Source organism: Dermacentor albipictus, chromosome 4 (assembly GCF_038994185.2).
Source record: "Dermacentor albipictus isolate Rhodes 1998 colony chromosome 4, USDA_Dalb.pri_finalv2, whole genome shotgun sequence".
NCBI lineage: Eukaryota > Metazoa > Arthropoda > Arachnida > Ixodida > Ixodidae > Dermacentor > Dermacentor albipictus.
Window position 1 is genome coordinate 97025551 of NC_091824.1, and position 22617 is coordinate 97048167.

The 22617-nt window shown below is 43.8% G+C and overlaps 1 protein-coding gene across 14 annotated transcripts in view; it reads right to left on the reverse strand.

Moving 5' to 3' along the window:
* Positions 1 to 22617, reverse strand: part of LOC135911416 (uncharacterized) — a 989518-nt gene that overhangs the window by 437560 nt on the left and 529341 nt on the right. For all 14 annotated transcript variants that reach the window (XR_011513989.1, XR_011513988.1, XR_011513994.1 and 11 more), the window contains one exon: positions 13344 to 13443. Coding sequence is in view for 5 of the 14 variants with exons in the window: in XM_070537275.1 (XP_070393376.1) it covers positions 13344 to 13443 (100 nt within the window). In the remaining 9 variants the exon portion in view is untranslated. The remainder of the gene's footprint in view (positions 1 to 13343; positions 13444 to 22617) is intronic.

Genomic DNA, 22617 nt, shown 5'->3' on the forward strand with positions numbered 1-22617 from the left:
GCATTATGTGTGCTCACTCGGCTTAATCGGGCACCAAGGGTACTGGCTTTTAGGTGCATCGCAGGCCGACGTACGTTGCTTATACTGCGGGAGGGCTCTGATAAGGCGTGACGATCGATTCACGAAAAATAAAATGTTCGGAAACAGTGCACCGTGCAAATGTATAAAGAAAAAGGAAGATGTGGGGAATACGCTTGTAAGCTGCCCTGATAACGAAGTGTTTGGGTGCGGTGATAGCCAGGCTCAACATTCAGGCACAAATACACATGAACTGACTCTGGACGTGCAACTCTGCTTGCGAAAATAATGTACAGTGGAGAATCAGAAGCAAAATGCCCCATGTTAAACGAAGGTTATCGCTTCTGCTTACAACCATCCCCTTCTGCTGACTGGTTCGAAAAATTTTCCCTAATGGGACACGTATTTTCATGAAAACAAAAACAAAAACAACGCAGCAATCACGCCAAACAGGGCGAGGTAGGCAAACAAAGCTTCGCTTTAAAAATCGTGGATGGTTCATCCATTAGTTTGCGTCATAGCGCTTCGACCATTCGTTAGTGTTAAGTAAGGATTTAAAATCTAAGAGGATGAAAATGGCTAGAAGTTGAACATCGAGTCACTGCATGTTATTAGCTAAGAATAGAGAGAGAGATAGAGGGAGGTCATATGGGAATGATGAGCAATAACGTTTTTTTTTTTTTTTGTCGAAGGTGGAAGCGTTGTAAATCGTCGTTATTATAGTATCTTCTGCTCACGATATTTCAGCTGTTCGCCATAGAAAGAGAGAGAGTGAAAGAGAGATAAGATGAAAAGAAAAGGAGGGAGGTTAACCAAAGAATAACTGTGGTTTGCTGCACTGAACTTGGGAAGACGAAACAGGTTATGGAACAATGGAACGAGGAAAGAAAGCAAATTAAGGAAAAGAACAATGTAGAACTGTTTGTGTGGATGATGTCACACAGTCTACGAAGGTGCCACATAGTCATAAATAATGTCAGTATTCATCGTAAACCATGCTGAAAGCCATGCCGAAAGAAATGCTGCATGGAAATAAACTTTTCTTTTGTGTGTGTGAGTGCGCGTGTGCGTGCGTGCGTGCGTGCGTACGTGTGTGTGTGTGTGTGCGTGCATGCGTGTGTGCGTGTGTGTGTGCGCGCGCGCGCGCGTGTGCGTACGTGTGTGTGTGCGTACGTGTGTGTGTGCGTGCGTGCGTGCGTGCGTGCGTGCGTGTGTGTGTGTGTGTGTGTGTGTGTGTGTGTGTGTGTGTGTGTGTGTGTGTGTGTGTGTGTGTGTGTGTGTGTGTGTGTGTGTGTGTGTGTTTGTGTGTGTGTGTTTAAATCAAGCATTAAGCGTGTATTGCTTCTGAGTAAAGTAACAGCCATAGTTATCTTATTTTCACCACACAGCAACTTATGTAGGCTACAATATTTCTGATGAATACATTGAACTATCCTTTTAAATATTTGTATACAGATCGGAACGATATTCAATAAGCTTTTGTTGAAACCCCGAAGATATTGGAACATTTCTCCATGACGCACAATTGAAGCTCCATTAAATAAGAGGAAATCGAAAGAAGAGTGCACTTAATTTCGAGCAGTCTTCCATATTGTACGTTGCCTTCCCGTCATCGACCGGAAGTCTTTTCTCTCAGCCTTGTGCTATGACAATTTCCATATATTTTGCAGTAGTATTGATGCCAAAAAGGATTCTGCAACAGCAGGAAAGAAACAGGAGATTTCGCCGAGGGGATATGCCAAGGAAACACGTAGTTTACTGCCCTATCCGCCGTGGTTGCCTAGTGACTATAGTGTTGCACTGCTAAGCACGAGATCACAGGATCAAATCGCGGCCTCTGTTGCCGCGTTTTGATCTGGCCAAAATGTAAGAATGCCCGTGTACTTAGAATAATGTGCACGTTCAGGAACCTCGGTTGGTCGGAATTGATCCTGAGTCTCCCACTACAGCGTGCTTCAAAATCAGATCGTGGTTTTGGCGCGTACCCCCTAATTCAACATTTTTTAGTATGCTGTCATCGCAGAAGACTACGAAGATATTTTAGAGAGGGACGCAATAGGTCACCTGTGGTTATCCTTCACATTTTTCAATTTGTTATCCTATCATAAGTGATCACGAGAAAACTTGGTGGGAAAGATAAACCTTCTTATGCAACAACAAATGCAGCTATGCAACTGCACGAAAACCCGACAGTGCTACCACGTCTCCTGACTTTTGTCATTATCCTTTTTTTCACTGGCGATACCTTTTCGCTACAGAAACGTCTTAAGAAATAAAAGAGAAGTCGGGGCAGAACACCATGGTGCACAAATCTCGCACGATAGAAAACATTCCGAGAGAAATTAAATTTACGGTGAGGAGGGGACTTCTGGCTTGGAAAACAAGGAGAGTGAGATAGAGATTTGGCACATAAAATGAGGTCATGGAAAATCAAAAATATAAACAAAAGGATCCCAGGCTAATTATCAAACAAAGTAGGAAGCGAAGTCAGAATAGAAAGAAAAAGAAAGCCGCCCGAGTGAGCACGAAGACTCGTGCGCAAAATGAAATAAATGGCACTTCGGGGTGTCATCAGTTATGGTGATGAGTGCTGGGGATTGTGGAGGGGGGGGCGGGGGTGCAGACTCATCGCGTGTGAGTAATCCCGGAAGGAAACAAGCTGTGAGAAGGCGGAAGCCACTGCACCAAACGCGGAAACGAAAACAAATCGCATATGAAGGAAGTGAAGACAGGGAAGAGAGTGAGGGGAAAATGGGGGAAGGGGGTGGCGAGTGAGTGGTTGCGGCCGTGCAGGAATTATAACTGCGCAAATTATACTGTATAAGCCTCGGCCACAGTGCGGCCAGACCCCGTGGGTGTAAAAACGCGCGTCGCGGGCACGGGGTTATTAATTCCTCTCCGGCCGGTTTTTTGTCTTAGCTGTCACGCTGGTGGTTGCAACGCTAGCAGCCGCAGAACCAACGGCGAGAGACAGTGAAAGCCCGAAAATGAAATTGGGAAATGGCGACGCAGATGGAGTTCTAGTCGTGGTAGATGCCGACGATCTGTGGCGGAAGCACAAACAGAAAAAAAAGTGGAAATGACTTCTAGTAGTGCATATAGCACACAACACTGGTTTTGTGCGTATAGGATAAATTGCGGTTTTTTAATCATCTCATTTCGTTTATTGCTTTGACTCTAACACACGTATTCAATAGTACTGAAGGGTACTAATGCGTGGCTTTCCTACAAGTGCTTGTCTTCTCCATACTGTTGACCCTTGAAATTTCGCTTGCACTACTGCTGGCTGTAGGATACTGCCGTAGATCTTGAAGTGAAACACACTAATGTGCCACAGAAACAAATGGCATAAAGGAAACGCACAATACGTGGACAAGCGCGATGTGATAGCTGCCCAGGTGACCTGTGTTTCCTTTCGTTTGATTCGTTCTTGTGAATCAATATTACGTTTCAGATCAAAATGTATCAACAGCTAGCCCGGTGTTCAGCCCTTCTCACTGTATGGACCGCTATAAACTCATCATGCAAGCATCATGAATTCTCAGTAATAAAATGTTGAGTGCGCTATTTTATACGTAATATCGCCGATATTCTATCAGCACGTGCCCGATCATCAGACGCAAATGTCTGCAATAAAACGACGTCACGAGAATCTGAATCTTTTCGAAGGTAAACCAAAGCAGATTGGTTAATCAGAATAATTGTTGCATGCCGCGCTCTAATGACACGCGTACGAGAGCTCGCAGTGATCTAGCTATTATGGCTTAATTTGCATATCTGAGATACTCAAACCGATTAAAATGTTGAGGGTCTGCAGCAGCAGGAAACGTGCATCTTCAAAATTACTTGTTTCATTAGTCCTTACTAGAGATGCATAGCTTGCGTTGAAGTTTCGCTAATGCCATTCTTCGGGTCCCTCATTCCTGACATTGGTTGTACCGCGATTTGAAATGAGGCCCATTAAGCTTAACATCCTTCGAATGTAGCTGCCCACTTTAATCGTTTGGGCAATGCGGTGATACAATCTTTGAAATTCCTTGCAATTTTTTCCGAATAAAATGGAAATCTTTTCTGACGCTGTTATATTAAGGGCCATTATGGCTGTACAACATCCTAGATTTACTATCGTCCGAGCGTTTATATTGTAATTAGCATCGTAGAGAAGTCATAGGCGGTGAGTTATATGCAATGAAAATTAAGCCTTCTAACTCATAAAAGCGAATAGGTTTTAATTGTTGGAGTATAGACTGTAATTTTCTGAGAAATTTGGTTTACTGAAAAAAATAAGTGTTATAGTCAAGTGTGCGTATGAAACAAATTGATGACCCAAAATGAAGTTCATGTGATTTTGGGCCACAGAGACTTTAGGCCACTATGTAACGCTTTTTCTCGCCTAAATGGGAAAGGAAAATCATACAGTACCTTATATGACTCGTAGCACACAATAAGGAGCGACACCTTCTGACTTGAGCGAGAAGCTTATTTCAGTCTGGTTGATGTCATGGCATTTCACTCTGCGTGCTGAGGGAGAATTACGTTGTACACAGTGTACATGTATATATATGAATTCATAGAATTACTTTATCTCAGCAGGTTAACTGAAGCGTAAGAAGTAGTTACACAGACCCCACGCACATTCTCGAGTTTACGCCAAGGAAGCTTTGGTGAAGCGGTTACTGAAATGCTTTTAATTTACGCATTTCGTTCTCTCGTCTTTGGAGTAAAGGAAACAGCCACGCGCATGTGCTCTCGCTCAACCGTGCTGCGCGATGGGACAACTCTTGTAGTGACTTGCATTTATTCATTTCTTTTGTTTACTTTGAATGCACCACCCGCTTCTTGGTCACTCTCCTGTTGTAGGTACGTGCCATGATATGGAAATCATTATCGTCATCAACACTTGGGGATTATCTCAAAGAGATAGTTGGCGCTATGGGCCTAATGTAACTAGCCTAACTATGCACGCGTAATGGTTAGAACATCGGGCTCCTTTGATGGCGGGCCGAGCTACGATTGCAAACGCTGGCAGGTAAATAGCCTAATTTTCATTTTTCAAGTGTGAGCTATTCGGGAAGACAGCAGAAGCAGCCAGCCAGCCAGCGGTCACGGTTAGAAAAGGGCGGGAGCGTTCGCAGAGAAAGCTCCGCCATGAAAATTGTAATGGCGTCAACTCATCGTATTCTGCATGCAAATAAACAGACTTCTACGACCAGTTATTGCTAAAGAGTGTCAGTTTTGTGAAGGTCATCTCGTAGGATTTTTGACTGCACGGCTAATATTATGATTAACTGAATGAATTCATTATCAACAGCTTCATTGTACAAAACTTCTCTCTCTCTCTCTTTTTTTTTTAAGACGGGCTGGTTCAATTGAGAACTCGAACCAAAAGCTTTGTGTATTGTCTAACTTTGTCTAAATAACGCTTTGTCTCGCTACAGGCCAGATGACGACATAATCTTTTCTAACGCGTGGCAAAATTTCGACTTTTTACAATACGTCTACCAGTCGAGTAAAACAATGTAATTATAATTTTCCCTATGTAAAAAATCTTCTTTAAAGACTCGACCGAACTTTGACACACCCAGAAGCACGAGCTCGAACGAAAGCGATGCGTTAAGCCGAACCTTTCATAACGCAAACAAATGCCGAAATCTTACGTCTACAATTGTGGGTGCGACTGTAGCAGCGGATGCCTGTCTCTTCGTTCGCGTCAAAAAAGATAAAAAAAGAAATACTGTGAAGATAAGGGCGCACTCACGGAAGCTGCATGCAGTCCGAAACGGGAAACCTTAAGGCGTAAGCAATTTTAATGCTGCAACAGCACTGCAAGCATCGAGAGAAGAGGCTCCCCTTAATCACGCTGTTGCAGCATCGGTGCCATTGTCCTTTTTGTTTGGACGGCTGGCTTTGACGGTGCGCGCTGCACATGCATGGACCCACGCGCACGAACCAACGAAACCGACAGAACGAGCGCCGATGCACAGTCGCCGGAGGAACAATGCGCGCTGTCGCGCTGAGCAAAGTGCCGCGTGAGCGACAAAAAAGTGCTCCGCCAGCAGGCGTCACTTTCGTTTGCTGGGCACGAGAGTTTTCTTTTTTTTTATATGCTGCTGCGTGTCATTTCCCGGGCTCTGCCTGCCTAGACTTTACAATTCAAATAGGACCTCCCTGTCGCGTCCTCCTAGAAGTCCTGCTCATTTCTATGCTGTGCCGAGTGTATGCGTCCATGCTAGCTTCGGTTGGGGCAGAATGTATCGCAAGGAAGGAAGATACGTTCAGTATTGCTGCAAAAGTGCGGTTGAGAGCCGACTAACACTGGCACTTTAGCACGAGCGAAATGTTGGTGGCAGTCAAATTGTTAGTATTTGAAAGAGTTATAATGTTAGTAATAATTAAAAGAATGGCTACCGGCACTGTTGATAAAAACTACATCTGACACACATTTACAGGTTTATTTCAGCTAAATCGTGCCAAGCGTTAAAAAAAATACCCGTGCGACACGAGAATACACTTTCCCGCAACCTTCGCATGCGAAGGTTGTGGGATTATTTTCCACCTGCGGCAAATTCTTTTTTCATCGACTTTTATTTACATTAATTTATCGCTTATTTGTTTCATTTATTAGGCACAAGTATTTTCCCCTAGGTTGCCCTTATTGTCAGTGTTTGTTGGCTTCTTTTGAAATGACTAATAAAAATCGAGGCCCTCGGTTAACCCCCTTTCTTCTCGTTTACCAATCCAATTAATTCACTCAACTACTCAACAAAAGTTGTGTGTAGAGTTGACTTTGGGCAAGATTAGGTCTAAGGTTGTAAAGAAACCAATCAGTGCATATCACAGTAATCACAAAGACATCGTGACTAGCATTTCCAAATGATTAAAATAAATGCTTGCACCTTTGTCGAGCCCTGTTTGATGTGCTATAGGTTCGTTCGCCATACACCTTCACACAATGGACTGGCTCTTCAATATTTTTGAAAAATCAACATAACCAAAAAGGGGTCAATACGCAAGTGCCAACCACTGTCCCATACTTATAGCTTGCGCAGCAATATTTCCGTGATCTAGGATGAACCCCCAACTCGCAATTTGTACGTTAGTGGTGTACCAAAGCTTAATCAGTATCGCGATACATTAACCACTATTGCTGCGGTCCATAGGATGTCCCACATAACTTGAGCCAAGAATTTATAAATGAAAGGTGCGTCGGAAGCGAATTTAACCGAACGCATACTATTCGCAATAGCCTATAATAACTAAATAGTAAGTGCTGCTCACAAGCGTGTGTTTGGGGAACAAGGTAGGCTGCATCGTGACTGGTGACGAGGAAGCGGCAGGGCGTTCTTTATCTCCTCGGCAGCGCTCGGCAAGTAGCATGGATTTACGCCCTCATCCAACGGGAGCCGACTTTGTTCACCGACCGCACGCTTGAGAGCGGCGCATCGCCACTCTTTGCCACCATTGCCATTTCTTTGCAACCCGGAAAAAAGGACTACGTGAAATGTAACGTAACGGAAACAAGTCGATCTGTGGTTTCTGAACGCGCTATACAAATCTGAGTGTCATACTTGGGGTCCTCAGCCAATAATGAAAGAGTTGGGTAATAAAACTGAATTAATTAGTAAGTTTTGTAGAAAACGAAAAAAAAAATGTCTGAGGTAATAAAGACTATTGCGAATGGTATGCGTTCGGTTCAATTCGCTTCTGACGCACCTTTCATGTTCAAATTCGTTCAACACCCTGAATAAAGGTGTCACGACTTACCCGAATCCAAAATGCAGTGATTCGATCCAGTATGTGTATAGTGCCTGTTGTGATGTGCTTCAGGGATGGCGTGCACTAAGCGTGTCATTTCAATTTGCATCATTCCCGATCGGTGTAGCACGCGAAGCGCACTGCGAGGCAGACCTCTCTTGGCTTCGTCGAACAGCTCCTATTTCTGTCGTTTGGTATGCGCTGCTGAATGTGCTGCTGAAGAGCACGGCAACCTGGCTCGTCTCATCTCGCAATATCAGACAGAGGAGATGTTTTGCCTTTCATGGCGGAGCCAGGGAGGCAAGCTGCCAAGACGTCATAGAGTACCGCGCCAGCACGCCGCTAGCGAAATATTCACGAGCGAAGGAGCCGGGTTCGGCTTACAAGGAGCCATTACTGCTGCATCAATCACGCACAGTTAGGGGCGACCGCTCCCGCTCTTCGACTCTGCACGGCAAGCCTCCGTGGACGTGCCGCTCCATCACTCGATGTGAGCTACATACGGCGCCGGCATACAGCGTGCTCCATTAACGCCAATTTTAGTCTTCCTTTGTCGCAGCTCGTTCAGGTGAGACGAAACAAGAAGAAGGATAGGATGGGAACAGATGTACCTGTTATATGTCGGTCAAATTACAGCAGGCATCACAGTTGCCAGGACGTGGTAGAAAAGTGCCTCACGTATACGCACACAAATATCCTGCGAAGACGCCCGCGAACAAATGATCTCTTATCACGTACTGCACTTTTTTTTTTTGTAACGTAGTGTACCTCTTGTAGTTGTAGGAGTTGTGTATGCAACATTGGCTCTGCCGCCAACCACCGCATCCCAGGGAGATCTCTACAGATTTGTGAGGTACGTACCCACTTTGTTGTGCGAAATCACCAATAAATAACGTTCCACTCTAATGATGCCGCGCATTTTCTCATTTCGAACCGTCGTCGCACGCTGCCTCTCCGATCCTACAGTGACGCGACATCCTGCACGAAACGAATACGGCGGGCCGGAGCTTCTGCGGCGTTCAGAGCAGTTTTTCCAGCAGGCGGCCGGCCGTCACCATTTCGCCACTTCTTTCTCACGCCGCTCTTTAGGTCGTTGGTGCAGACGACAGAGTAACGCCATTTAAAGAAGGCGAAGAACTTACATACGCCACAATACCAGCTCTTCCTCCATACCCGTCACTAGCTGGGTTACAACCGAGCTAGTAAACCTGTTGTACTGTGAGAATGTCAAAAGCTACATTCATATTCATGGTCACTCACACATTTTATTTTTGTCTCCTCGCCTATGCATCTGCCCCTCAGGCTAGCTACAGAACCTTGCGTGTCTCAACGCATAAGCAACAAACCGATATCATGACCTATATCATCCAGGTGCCAATGGCTCACATCACTAAGCACGAGTGCAACGGTGCCGCCAACGGCTTACAGTGGGTCACCACGAGCTGCTCGGAGCTTTGTGGAATAATATTAGGCAGAACAAAAACAAATCGCGAGAACATAGAGAACGTGTGGCCCTAAGGGGGTTGCAGTTTTCGTTTTCGCGAAATCTTTCACAACAAACCCGGCTAAGGGAATGTAGCACAACAGATAACAAATGCAAGTTACAAATAAATACATGGAACAAAGATTGCCACCAAAGTTGCTAGAGGGCAGACAGGGCGTTCCTTCTTATCTGGCGCACTTTTGGAGAAGGCCCCGAGGCACGCGTTGTTTGCGACAAGGAAGGGACAGCGGAAATGGTGCCGACATCTTTACTTGTCACGAAGGCTCTTCCTTCGTTGAGGGCTTAGGCTGAGAGATGTTCAGACAGACATATAAGCGGGAGTTCCGCTTTCGCTTCAGAGTGCGTAAAGTTCATGATGCCAGCGGTGAACATTCAGGCATGAGATTCAGTTGCTTGTGCATTTACTATACAGGCACATGGAGAGGGCGTTGCAAAGATAAACCTAAATGGCCACTGTGGGGATACCGTGTGACTAACTCCATTTCTCAGTGCATCATTCCCACCTCATGCCGGAATAACTGTAGCCAATGAGAAAAAAGAGAAGCTCGCGAGATTAAAAAGGCGTCTTCATTTCTATTTTCAGCATCGTCATGCTGCCTGCGTGAAAGTATGCTCAGGAATCCAGGGCTTTCTCATTAGCTGGAATAAAAAACGAAGGATAATAAAATACTACACTATGCTGTTTTTTTTTTACATGACAAAATTCTCACGCTTATATACATTGGCAACGTCATTTGCCCAACGTGACAAACACAGTTTCGATACGCGAATAGTTAATTTGTTCTGAGAAATTTCCATATCAAGATTATGAAACAATAAATTGTTTGTCCCCTCTGTTTATGTTAAAACGGCCGGTAGGTGGACGGATGGGCGGACGGACGGGTCGATGTATGGATACGCTAAAAACGACTGACGTAGGCAAAGAATGCAATTCGCATTAAAGCACAGTGACACGTGACAGGACTGCACTTGTAATGCGAGCCATTATATTTTTGTTTGTTAAGTGGTAAATGAGGTAGCCAATCTTATATATGGCTCCTCTGCGACTTTTAACGTGTTTTGTTCTGCTGCCATTAGCAAGAAACACGGTGCTATTTAAACTCCTCGTAGTCGAATGACCAGCCCTGAACCTATGTGAGAATGGGCTTAGTAAGATAATCAGCCCACCTCTACTTTTCCTCCCCAAGACATCTTTCCACCACCTCCACTTTATCTTGGACCCATCAACAATTAACCGACTGTTTATCTTCAACATTCGCTTTAGGACCATAAGCAACTGTGTATCCTGTCATTTTTATTCCGTTCTAGTCAACTCCACTCGGACGCAAACCTGTTGGTCAAGATGGAGCACGTTGGTAGAGCACATAAGCTCTCTCAAGCCTATTTCTACGCAGTTCATGCGCACGCGCGTTCCGCGTGCGTCAGGCCCTGTAAGTTAATCTATTATGGACTGTGCGCGGAAGGCAAACAGCGCAAAGAACAAATGAGGCAAGCCTTGCTAGCACAGGAAGAAAAAATTCACTCTGTGCTGGTGCCCGTGGTTAATTTCTTATTTTCGCTATGAACAAATACAGCATGATGAGGCTGTTTTTTACTAGTGCGCATAGTCCACACAAAACTCATTTACTAGAAACTTACGAGAAGAAAGGATGCGCACTTCCGATCGTGTAACGTCGCAATTTGTTTCGGTGTGTAGGTTATTTCTGCACTGTAACAAAAAGAAAAATGCAGAGAAAGAAGAAAGCTTAAGGGCGTGCGTAAAAAAACTTGCGCTCAAAGTTTAAGACGAGTAATAACTGAAATATAAATTAAAGCCAGAGGCGTTCACATTCCAGTTCATTTACGGCGTTAACTATTTTGGACGCGACGTGTAGGTGCCTTTTAGGTTGAAATATGCAGGTCACTTATTGTCTGTCTTCCTCCTCAATCTCGCCGTTAACATACCTTCGTAGATGATGCTGAGGTAATTAGCTGACGTTTTCTGCAAAATTTATTTCCGCATTTAATTAGCACTGATTTAGGTGAATATATAACTACTGCTGAAAGACCGAATGTATAATGCTAAAAACATGGGAGTGCCTATTCTTAATGCCAGGGATAATTGGAAGCTATTTAGTGTTATTGTCTCTTACTCGCATTCGTACTGGTCAGAAGCACCATCAAGGACATAACGTAAACTTTGGATTTACACATTTCCCACCTGTTCTACTTTCTCTCTAGAGTGTCTCCTCCAATCTTAGCATTTTCCTTAGAGGAATGCTACACTCAAGGACAGCATTCCTCTACATTTAGGCCGTGAGGTCACGTCTCCAGTGGCAAATTGCAGAGAGTACCAGAAAAGCAATATACGTTTAAAGAAAAGGAGGGTAGTCAAAAGAAAACCGAAAATAATGCCGACCTTGCTGAGGTGGTCCGTTCTTGTTTTATTTATAGACTCTTTCTTTCGGAGTGGAAATTGGCCTGAGGCACTGATGGCCACGAAGAGATGGGCTAGATCGTGTGCCATCGAAAGGCGCACATAAGAGAGTGTGCACGTGTTTATATAGGGCACGTTAGTAATCCCGCTTGTTTGCTTGCTTTACTACTCTCCCGTCTTACTCTTCAGTATCGTATATCGCCAACCCAACTTTCTCCAGTTCCGAAAAGTCTTGCAGCTTTCTGCAAAGATGCAGCTTTCTCCTAAGAAAGAATTCCCAAATGGCAGATATCTCGACGCCACATACATACCTCTTTCCTGTCGTTCCGTTCCCCACTTGCCTACGTTTGCGGAGCACATCCCAGCGAAGAAGTTTGGTGCGCGAATCTGTGTCGAGGTCGGCACTGCAGGGAGCTGTCGAAATGGTGTTTGATCTCGGTCGATGAATGTCCGAATGTTGCTTTTTCACGTGTTTTCACTTTGTTTCTTTACTGTGCTTATTTGATGGCTTCCTCTTTCGGAATGGCACTTCTTTTGCTTTGTTTCCATTCTGTTTTCGGGGAGCTTCTTAGATATCCTTTAGCTCCATAGTGAAACGGCCAATGCACTGAGAGTGTGCACTAAAATATTCTACACGCACATTCTCAGTTGATTTTTGTGCTAAGAGAAGAAAAGCAAATGCGAGAGAACTGTAGCGAATACGCAAGATGGAGAATAGAAGGGGGGAGGAGGGAGTCTGACGGTGTTAGAGAGGTAAACACAGTTGTTTGGCTTTAGTACCGAACTGTCGAGTGGAGGGTGAACTGCAATGACAGCTGTCAAACGAAACTACCGGCTGCTTTCCATAATACGTCCTGCCAGTGCGACTTCCTCTGACAGGTGATTTAGTATCTAACTCTGTGCCACTCTGTCACTTTATCGATGCTTCGGCTTTCTATTTCATGGTTTTTCAGCTGCGTTGGTGCCAACTAGAAGGCCGAAACGGTTTTGCTTGTTTCGCGAGTAGGTAGTGAGAGTAAATTTTGAGGCTATAAGTTGGGGTTATTCTCACGCGCTCACGCAAGGCACCGTGGAGGAGCCTTTAGTACTCGGCATTCTGTTGTCCTAAAATATCAGGGAAGATCTGCCTAAGTTTCAGCCGTTACACACCAGCCGTCATTGCGCAGGCTGCAGTAATTAGGCAATTGGACACTGACGAGAACATTAAGGTAGAAACGTTCTGAAGAATGACAACGTATGAGCATCTATCAGTGAGCAAAGTTCCTGATGAGCCAAGGCGTGCTGTTAGGCCCTTGGCAACATCTTAGCGGACAGAAATCTCATGGACTGCTTGGGAGTTCCAATTCCCTGTTTTTCGAGTGCTAGTACACTGTTACGCATACCACCTATTAAAGCGAAGCTTTCTTTGCACACACTGTAGTGATTGGACATGGATTGTTACATTAAGGTTGAAACGTTCTGAGGAATGACGACTTATGAGCATCTACCACTGAGCAAACCTTGATGAGCCGAAGAGTGCCATAAGGCTCTAGGGAACATCTTAGCGGACAGAAACCTCATGGACTGCCTATGAGTTCTGATTCCCTGTTATATTATTGCTAGTGCAGTGTTACGCATACCATAAATTAAAGCGAAGCTTTCCTTGCCTACCTGCCCAAGTTTCCGTGCCTCTCCAGGTGGCGTGGCTGGTGCTGCTGCTGCTGGGTTGCTGTCTGCTGCTGGGTCGGTCAGTACCTGGGCAGATCTGTTTCTGGAATATAAACGAAGAATAAATTGGCGCAGGATGCAAGTAAAACGGAGCAAGCTTGCATAAATTCTGCATCCTGACCGACCATGACGTGTCAGGGTGCACACCTGAAACCTGTCTTGGGTCACAGCTATCCCAGGTATGACAGGTTTTAAAGCACACCTTTGTGAGAATGGAATCACTCATTATATGTAACGCATTACTTTATTTACATGATTTGGCCACCCGGTATGTGCTGGGTGGCCAAATTGGCCATTTTTGGCCAATTCTCCAGAATGAGTATGTGCCAATGTCGCAGAAGTTGTAAATAGTATTTGAGTGTGGCTAGATATGTGACGTACTTCTCAAAGCATACACTTGTCATCGCCGTTCTTGCATCGATAAGCATCGCACATCGCTTTCCTCCTTATGGCATCGCTGCGCAGACACCTCGCACTGTACATTTGCATGATTTGGTGCATGCATTTCGGCAAAACTAATGAGCGGTGCATTGCCTAACAGAAAACTAGTAGTAGAATGAAGTTGTGAGATTGGTGGTGAATAAACGAATATTCGGTACCGTTTCTCGTTGCCATAAGTTAAATGTTAGCTTGCGTAAATGTCATATTTTTTTTTAAGTTCTAAGCGAAGTCGAAGCGAATAGTAATTAGTGTGAAATCATTTCGAAGGAAGTAGTTGGAATAGTTGTGGAATTTACATCAAACCTTGACGCAAATGCCCACATGTTGGTAAATATAACTTGCTTTGAAAGGGATATTATTCAGACATGTTCATACAAAAATGCAAGGTCAACATTCCAACTCCAGCAGCAGAGAAAATTTGTTAACGGGCTCTTGTTCACTGGTGTGTGTCAGCATACTTAAACTGTTGCGGTGGTTGAGGACGCGGGAGTGCTGACGATGCGAGATTGAATTCTCGTGATGCTGGGCGACAACATCTGTGCTGTGTGGCGCGCATTCACTCTTCATGCTTGCCGTCACACGCTAGTTATGTTAATCCGTTTCGTTCTGTAAGCGCACAGATGAACTTGCCAGACACGCTTGCCGATTTTGTGAACGTCAGTCTAGACGAGCGGCAAGCTTCCCACGACCGTATGTCGCGCACTGCCACGGCTGCCTTGGCTGTTAGGCCTAAGCAGCGCTGCTTCGTCGGGTGTCGAACACCACAGTTACGGCTTAGTGCCCCGTAGACGCAAATCTATTTAGAGTGGCCGCATACGACTCTCGGAAAGAAGTAAGGCCGTTGCGAATACTGCTTGAATAATCCAGCAAGTGCCAAAATCAGTAATCGACCGTAAACGAATACGTCTTTGCCTTGTCTTTCCGTTGTCTTTGCTGTGACCAATGCGATGTGAATCGCTCAATGCTTCTGAGTGTAAATGTTTAAAGATATACCATATCTTTGGCGTGTATAAGGCACACCATAGCGTTTACCGAATGAACATTAAAATAGTGGAATTTCAACTGGAGGTGTCGCTTCACGGCAAGGCGAGTTTCCTTTAAAATGTTGTTTTACGGCAGCGCTTAGAGTGCTGCCATAAAACAGGAACAGCGCCACTGATCAAATAACGGCGATTCAGTCATCTGTAAGTAAGACTGCAAGTCCTGAAACGACGACTGCAAGTTGTGAAACTTGGGAGATTTGTGATAGTTTAGCGGCCGGTGAAAAGTATATGCTCGTCCGAAATAAATGAGTTCTTCACAGGAAAATACAATGAGTTGCGAAGAGCAAGCTCGAATCCCTTAGACATGGCAGGGTGAAGAGAACTCGGAAGATAATGCGAGAAATTGATTTTACAGCCATGTTTAAATACATAAAACTATGGGCAGTTTCCCGGATGTGAGGGCCGGAAAGTGGAAATGTTCAGAGTCATTACATATAGATGTTTTCGTACATCTGAATGAAATACATATGTATTTCGTATGTATTTCGTATGAAATACAGATGTATGAATACATCTGTATGTATGAAAGCCTCTAACCCTGTAGCTAGAATACAAGTGGCAGAAATTTCGAAGTTAATCAACAAGCGTAAGACAGCTGACACAAGGAAGTATAATATGGATAGAATTGAACGTGCTCTCAGGAATGGAGGAAGCCTAAAAGCAGTGAAGGAGAAACTAGGAATTGGCAAGAATCAGTTGTATGCGTTAAGAGACAAAGCTGGCAATATCATTACTAATATGGATGAGAAAGTTCAAGTGGCTGAGGAGTTCTATAGAGATTTGTACAGTACCAGTGACACCCATGGCGATAACGGAAGAGAGAATAGTCTAGAGGAATTCGAAATCCCACAGGTAACGCCGGAAGAAGTAAAGAAAGCCTTGGGAGCTATGCAAAGGGAGAAGGCAGCTGGGGATGATGATCAGGTAACAGCAGATTTGTTGAAGGATGGTGGGCAGATTGTTCTAGAGAAACTGGCCACCCTGAGTACACAATGTCTCATGATCTCCAGCGTACCGGAATCTTGGAAGAACGCTAAAATTATTCTAATCCATAAAAAGGGGGACGCCAAAGACTTGAAAAATTATAGACCGACCAGCTTACTGCCTGTTGCCTACAAACTATTTACTAAGGTAATCGCAAATAGAATCAGGAACAGCTTAGACTTTTGTCAACCAAAGGACCAGGCTGGATTCCGTAAAGCTACTCCACAAATGACCATATTCACACTGCCAATCAGGAGATAGGGAAATGTGCGGAATATAACCAACCCTTATATATAGCTTTCATTGATTACGAGAAAGTGTTTGATTCTGTTGAAACCTCAGCAGTGATGGAGGCAATACGGAATCAGGGTGTAGACGAGCCATATGTAAAAATACTGAAAGATAACTATAGCGGCTCCGCAGCCACCATAGTCCTCCATAAAGGAAGCAACAAAATCCCAATAAAGAAAGGCGTCAGGCAGGGAGATACGATCTCTCCCATGCTATTCACAGCATGTTTACAGGAGGTATTCAGAGACCTGGATTGGGAACAATTGGGGATAAAAGTCAATGGAGACTACCTTAGTAACTTGCGACTCGCTGATGATATTACTTTACTTAGTACTCAGGGGACCAATTGCAATGCATGCTCACTGACCTGGAGAGGCAAAGCAGAAGAGTGGCTCTAAAAATTATTCGGCAGAAAACTAAAGCAATGTTTAACAGTCTCGGAAGAGAACAGCAATTTACAATAGGTAGCGAGGCACTGGAAGTGGTAAGGGAATACATCTACTTAGGGCAGGTAGTGACGTCGGATCCATATCATAAGACTGAAATAATCAGAAGAATAAGAATGGGCTGGGGTGCGTTTGGCAGGCATTCTCAGATCATGAACAGCAGGTTGCCATTATCCCTCAAGCGAAAAGTGTACAATAGCTATGTCTTACCAGTACTCACCTACGGGGCAAAAACCTGGAGGCTCACGAAAAGGGTTCTACTTAAATTAAGGATGACGCAATGAGCTATGGAACGAAGAATGATGTGTGTAATGTTAAGGGATAAGAAAAGAGCAGGTTGGGTGAGGGAACAAACGCGAGGTAATGACATCTTAGTTGAAATCAAGCAAAAGACATGGGCATGGGCAGGACATGTAATGAGGAGGGAAGATAACCGATGGTCATTAAGGGTTACGGACTGGATTTCAAGGGATGGAAGCGTAGCAGGGGGCGGCAGAAAGTTAGGTGGGCGGATAAGATTAAGAAGTTCGCAGGAACGACATGGCCACAATTATTACATGACCGGGGTTGTTGGAGAAGTATGGGAGAGGCCTTTGGCCTGCAGTGGGCGTGACCAGGCTGATGATGATGATGATGATGATGATGATGATGATGATGATGATGATGATGTCGTCTCGCATCGCTTTATTTAATTACCCACTGTGTGTTTTATCCTGCTTCTTCGCGCGTATAAATCATGGCCGCCTGGAAATCGATCCAGTGTGGAGCGCAGCTGGAGACGTAAATGGAGACTGCAGATTTATAGTGAACGAAGCACCATTGTTCATTTCCTAGCAGCAGAAACCACATAATATTTAATTTAAAGTCAGACGTCTCCTGCACAGTGAAAGCGATTATGGTTCATAGCGTCAGTAGTATGATTCTTGATAAAAAACCATGGATCAAAATAAAAATAGTAATTGCATGAGAATATGAGCTTAGCTACACTGCATAAGGAAGGGAGGCAAATATGGTAAAGGAAGAGAAAAAGTACGCTATTGTGGAAAAGGCAAGAAAAGTGCGAAATCGAGTAGAGATAACGTGCCCAAGTGTTGCACTGGTTCGCACAGGCCAGCGGCTACATGGCAGCGCACCACTTTCTTGCCTGAGCCATATTTATGATACCTACATTGCGTACGCAAAAAATATTGTATATTGTGAATCGTTCCTCTGCTCGAGTGATGTCGCACTTTCAACCGAGATAAAATGCTGGTTATTTAAGAGCACATGGCTAGCGTCAGTTATAATGATCGCAGTGTGGATACAACTGGCAGGTCTGCAACTGACAGCTCGTCAGTATATGTTTGCTGCGTGTCAAAGTGGGAGCAGCATACTGCGACTCTTTTTGGTAGCTATTGTGTATCGGGTTCTGGCCATTGTGTCGATCCGTCACACTTCTCGATTTCTGTCCCCTTGCGTGTCCTGGGCGTCGGCTGCACACAATGCTGTTGTGGCTGGGGAATGTAAATAGTAGAGGAGTGACTTGCTAACTGGGCATGTGTTGTATACTCTATAACAGCTATTATATTGTAACTAGATCCCTTTTCAGTCATTCGTATGCGCCCATTCTTTCCATATGAACTTGCGAAACACTGGTTCATAAAAGCTCACCACTGATGGCCTGGTAGGCTATAGTAAACATTTTTGTTTCCTTTTAGCGCTATTATCGAACGACAGTATTTGCGCTCATACTTCGGGAGTTACTTTTCTGGCCAACACAAGCCTAAAACTAAAAAGAAGTAAATCGTGTAGGTATACAGCGCCGATTAAAGGCCAAACTGTGCGCTGCCACAAGGTTTTTGGGGGTTTCGAAGAGGTCTTATAATTTTGAACAGAAGTTCAAGAATGCTTTTGCTTCATTATGCTGCTAGAATACGTGATTTCTTATCGAGAAATATAGCTACCGTCATAAGTTGGTCTCTATACACGAATATATGAGCGTGCTTCCGAGCCAAATAGTCGAGCAGTGGGAAAAATGAAAAGCCGCCTAGCTCTATGGCACCACGTATCCTGCTCAACCAGAGCTCCCTCGTACCGTTTTACGGAACAAAAGTCATTTTAGTGATTGCTAGAGCCCGTTAGCGACATATAGCGTAGAGTGTGGTCCGCTTTTAAAAGTGCCATCTAACTGGTAATTGCATTGGCAATGTAAATTCAGCATTTTTATGGCTTTTATCGTAAAAGGGGCCTGATATGATTAACTAGGCAGGCATACGCGCTTGGAAAAAAATTTGCAGGCATACGTGCTATATCGCTGCAGTTATCGATGATGGTATGTTAATTAGACGTTCGAATGAAGGGTATTGTATAATGCTCAAAAACATTAGGCATGGTCTCCACAAAATGGCGAATTTCGCTCTTCGTTGGTCAGAATTCGTCGTCATTGGCCGCACACGATGGGTTCTGAACAACGAAGAGTTTTCGAACCGCGTCAGTTCAAGAACTTGTTTCGTATTACGGGCTCAAAGTATCAAACGACTTCGTCTGGAAGAAAGCTGCCGGACACGAATGCAGTTTCGAAAATATTTGCATGTCGACGTTCTTGGGGCCTTGAGAAAGGCGGCATGCATTGGAAGAAAGCACGTCGCATCGATTTCAAGGGTGGAAAAGTAAAAATAGGGGAACTTCGGGAGCGGGCGACCTCCCTGGAGTTCGCATTAGTCACAGTGCGGTGCTCGGAGCGGAAAGCATCAGCTTCAATGTCACGTTTCAAAGCTGTACTTCGGTCGCAAGACGCGACTGCAGCTTAGAGTACGAAAGTGATAAGGTTTTGTTGTTTTCGTCGTTTTTATGAGTGTTTGCCCAATAGACGAAACATATCCAGAATGTTTTGTTCAGCACTTCTGTGATTTTCCTTGCTATTTTTCATTATTTTTTGTTGTCTTAAGGTAGCGGCGGGAGAACTGAGAACTGAACAAAAGGCAACAGACAGATATAAAAGCGATGCTCAAATATGAAGACATGCGGAGGTGAGACAAATAACAGATACGGGGACGTTTGACATCTGCGCTTTGGGTGGAGAGTATACGCTGTGAGCACCTCTTTCGCTTCTTCGATCGTTTGGAACACATTGGTGTCGCTCTGTCGAATTGGCCACCCATCTGGATACGAATGTGCGGCCAACGGACAATGGCGGCATTTCTGTTTAGCAGTTGCCAGCATGAGCATGGGTAGAGTGAATCTAATTCCACCTGAATTCCACCTGAAAGTACCAGCAAACTAGCTTATAAAGTTAGTGAATGCTGATCGGCAAGGTGCCAGTAAGCGTACCTATTTTCTGCGTAATAAAAAATAAAACAATTTACAGCACAGAAATTCAACGTCTAATTTGGGCACATAGATGGCTCTAAAGGATATCAACCTCTTAATAAAATGGAACGCTGTATGCAAGGGATTATCTGACTTACTTTAGTTTCTTTGGTTTAGCCTTTCGGTGTCTGCCACTGGGTGTGTTTCCATTCAAGTTCAAGTCTTCAGAATAGATGCAACTCCGGCACAAAAAAGTACATCATCTTGTACTATTTCTTGCTATGTGTCGTGGTTCTCTGTCTATACATCTGTAATTTTTCCTCAACACGCATCGTAAATCTACTTCGTCCTCGTGACATCGCTTCGGAGACGTCTCACACTGCATCCACCTTATTCGTTTTTTTCATTTAAACGTAGCTTGTGAGGGCTGTAGTACATAAAAATAAAAATTTAATGACATTAAAGTTATGTTCATTGTGGTTGTAAGCATAAACGTTTAATGAGCTATTTATTACAGAGGATGCAACTACACAGAATTGTACGCATCGACACCAGTTGCATAGCAGTTAACAAACCGCGTCACTAAAGCTTCGTTTTACATAGATTCGAAGATGTGCGCTGTAAATGCATTACCATTTTTTGTCTAATTTCTTCGCAGACTCTCTTTACTTTCGGCTAGAAAGAAAGTTAGGCCCACGTCAAGCGGACTCTTAGCGCGTTTGCTGTCACAATTTCGGAGAAGAGTGCTAATTCGGGATAGTTGGCTTAACATGAACATAGTGAACAAACAGCGCAGAGAACAGCACTACGGGAAGACAGCGCTCGTGTTCCGCGCCCGTATAAGCGAAATTTCCTGACCCTAAGTTATCCAACTCCTGCTAGAAATCATTGTAGTCCTTATTATACATACATGACGCAAGACAAGCTACTACGTTATGTTGTAGTGAGGAAGAAATTTTGTAAATGAAATTACCAAGTTTAATTTTTTTCTCTCAATACCTTTGCACTTTTTTCTTTGATATTCGAATTGTAACGTGGCATTGTACGTCTGAGGGGGAAAGCACTGCATCTGCTACCCGAAGGGGGTACAATTTTTCGCAACATCCAAGGTGTTGCTATTTTGAGCTACTTCTCTCCTCTTCGACAAACAGATACTGAAATAATAAAGGTTCGTATACGCCATTTTGGTGGGCATGAGTGAGTAAAATATATGAGCAATAATTTAGTCATTTTAAACTATTAATTTCCCAGAAATGCCTCCTTGTGAACGTCACTCCCACTTCAATTCCTTATTGATTCCAAAGAGCTCAAAAGCTTCCATAATTAATAGAATGAAAAAGTAATGAGCGCATTTTTCGAAGTGGTCGATATACCCTCCAAATATTTATAGTTTTACGCAATAGGCAACTTATAATGGCATGGTATAAACACTCTGTATATATATATATATATATATATATATATATATATATATATATATATATATATATATATATATATATATATATATATATATATATATATATATATATATATATATATATATATATATACGAGTCGCCTTTCATTCCCATTGTCTTCACAGATATTTTCAGGGTTGGCGTTGTGTCCTCGAACAATGGCTTTCGATTTGCCATCGGCACGCAATGTGCGCTTGATGGCTTGACGTAGGAATTAAAGCTATGTAAAAAGAGAAGGCGTCTATGAAGTTTATTTTTTGTACATTGAAACGAACAATAATGCGGCATCTGCACATGCATGTCACCATATCGCTTGGATCTGCGAAGAGGCCTTTGTTCAGTAGACAAGGTGTCATAGGGCTGGCATTGTGCGTTGATACAAAGAAATGATTGTCTGTGTTGTCGCGCCTGCAGTTATAAAAAACCCTGCGTTTCCCAACCGCCATTTTTCAATATTGCCTATATAAAGTCAACAGTTGCCGGCGTGCAATTTAATCTCAGCGAGGGGCAGGAAGGTTAGAAACAGCGATTGTTAGATTAGTCTTCAAGCAAAAAGAACTCAAAGTAATTAAAACTATCGAAATTTTGAAGTAATTTTGCCACGCTAAACTTTACTGCACCGAAGCTATACTCCGGGAGAGAGATGGCTCGGCATTATATGAAGTTTCTCTGAGACGGCATGCTTTTAATGTAATGGGGGCGCTTAAGTTTATTCTTCTATAATCATGAGTAGGGGGTGACGTGGATTGAAGAGTCGACAAATGCAAAGCGCAGTCACGCTGTCCAGATTATTGCACATAATGCACATATCATTAGCTATTACTCCGTTTTTGTGGCATCATTGCTACTCTTCTAAAAGTTCTATAAAATTACGTGCCAAAACCCCGACCTGATTATGAGGCACGCTATAGTTGGAAATTCTGAAATTTTTCTTACGACTTGAGCTTTTTTTAAAGTGAACTAAAAGCACGATATATGAGCATTCTAACAACCCGCCCTGCGGTTCGCCATGGTCAATATCGAGGCCATGACCTTGGACTCAGCTTCGCCACGCCATATCCAGTGGAGTTCCGCAACGGGTTACATCGTCTACTACCTCTGATGTCGCCATAGGTCGGTGTGCATTATTAGGGAAATGATTCACCTTACCGTTTGTTAGTTTCGTAATCTTCACAGCATTCGTTACTGTTCTTGCACTCAGGCGAATGACGGCTTTGCGATTCCGTGAAACTTCCTCAGCAATGCGGATTTTCGCAGATATGAT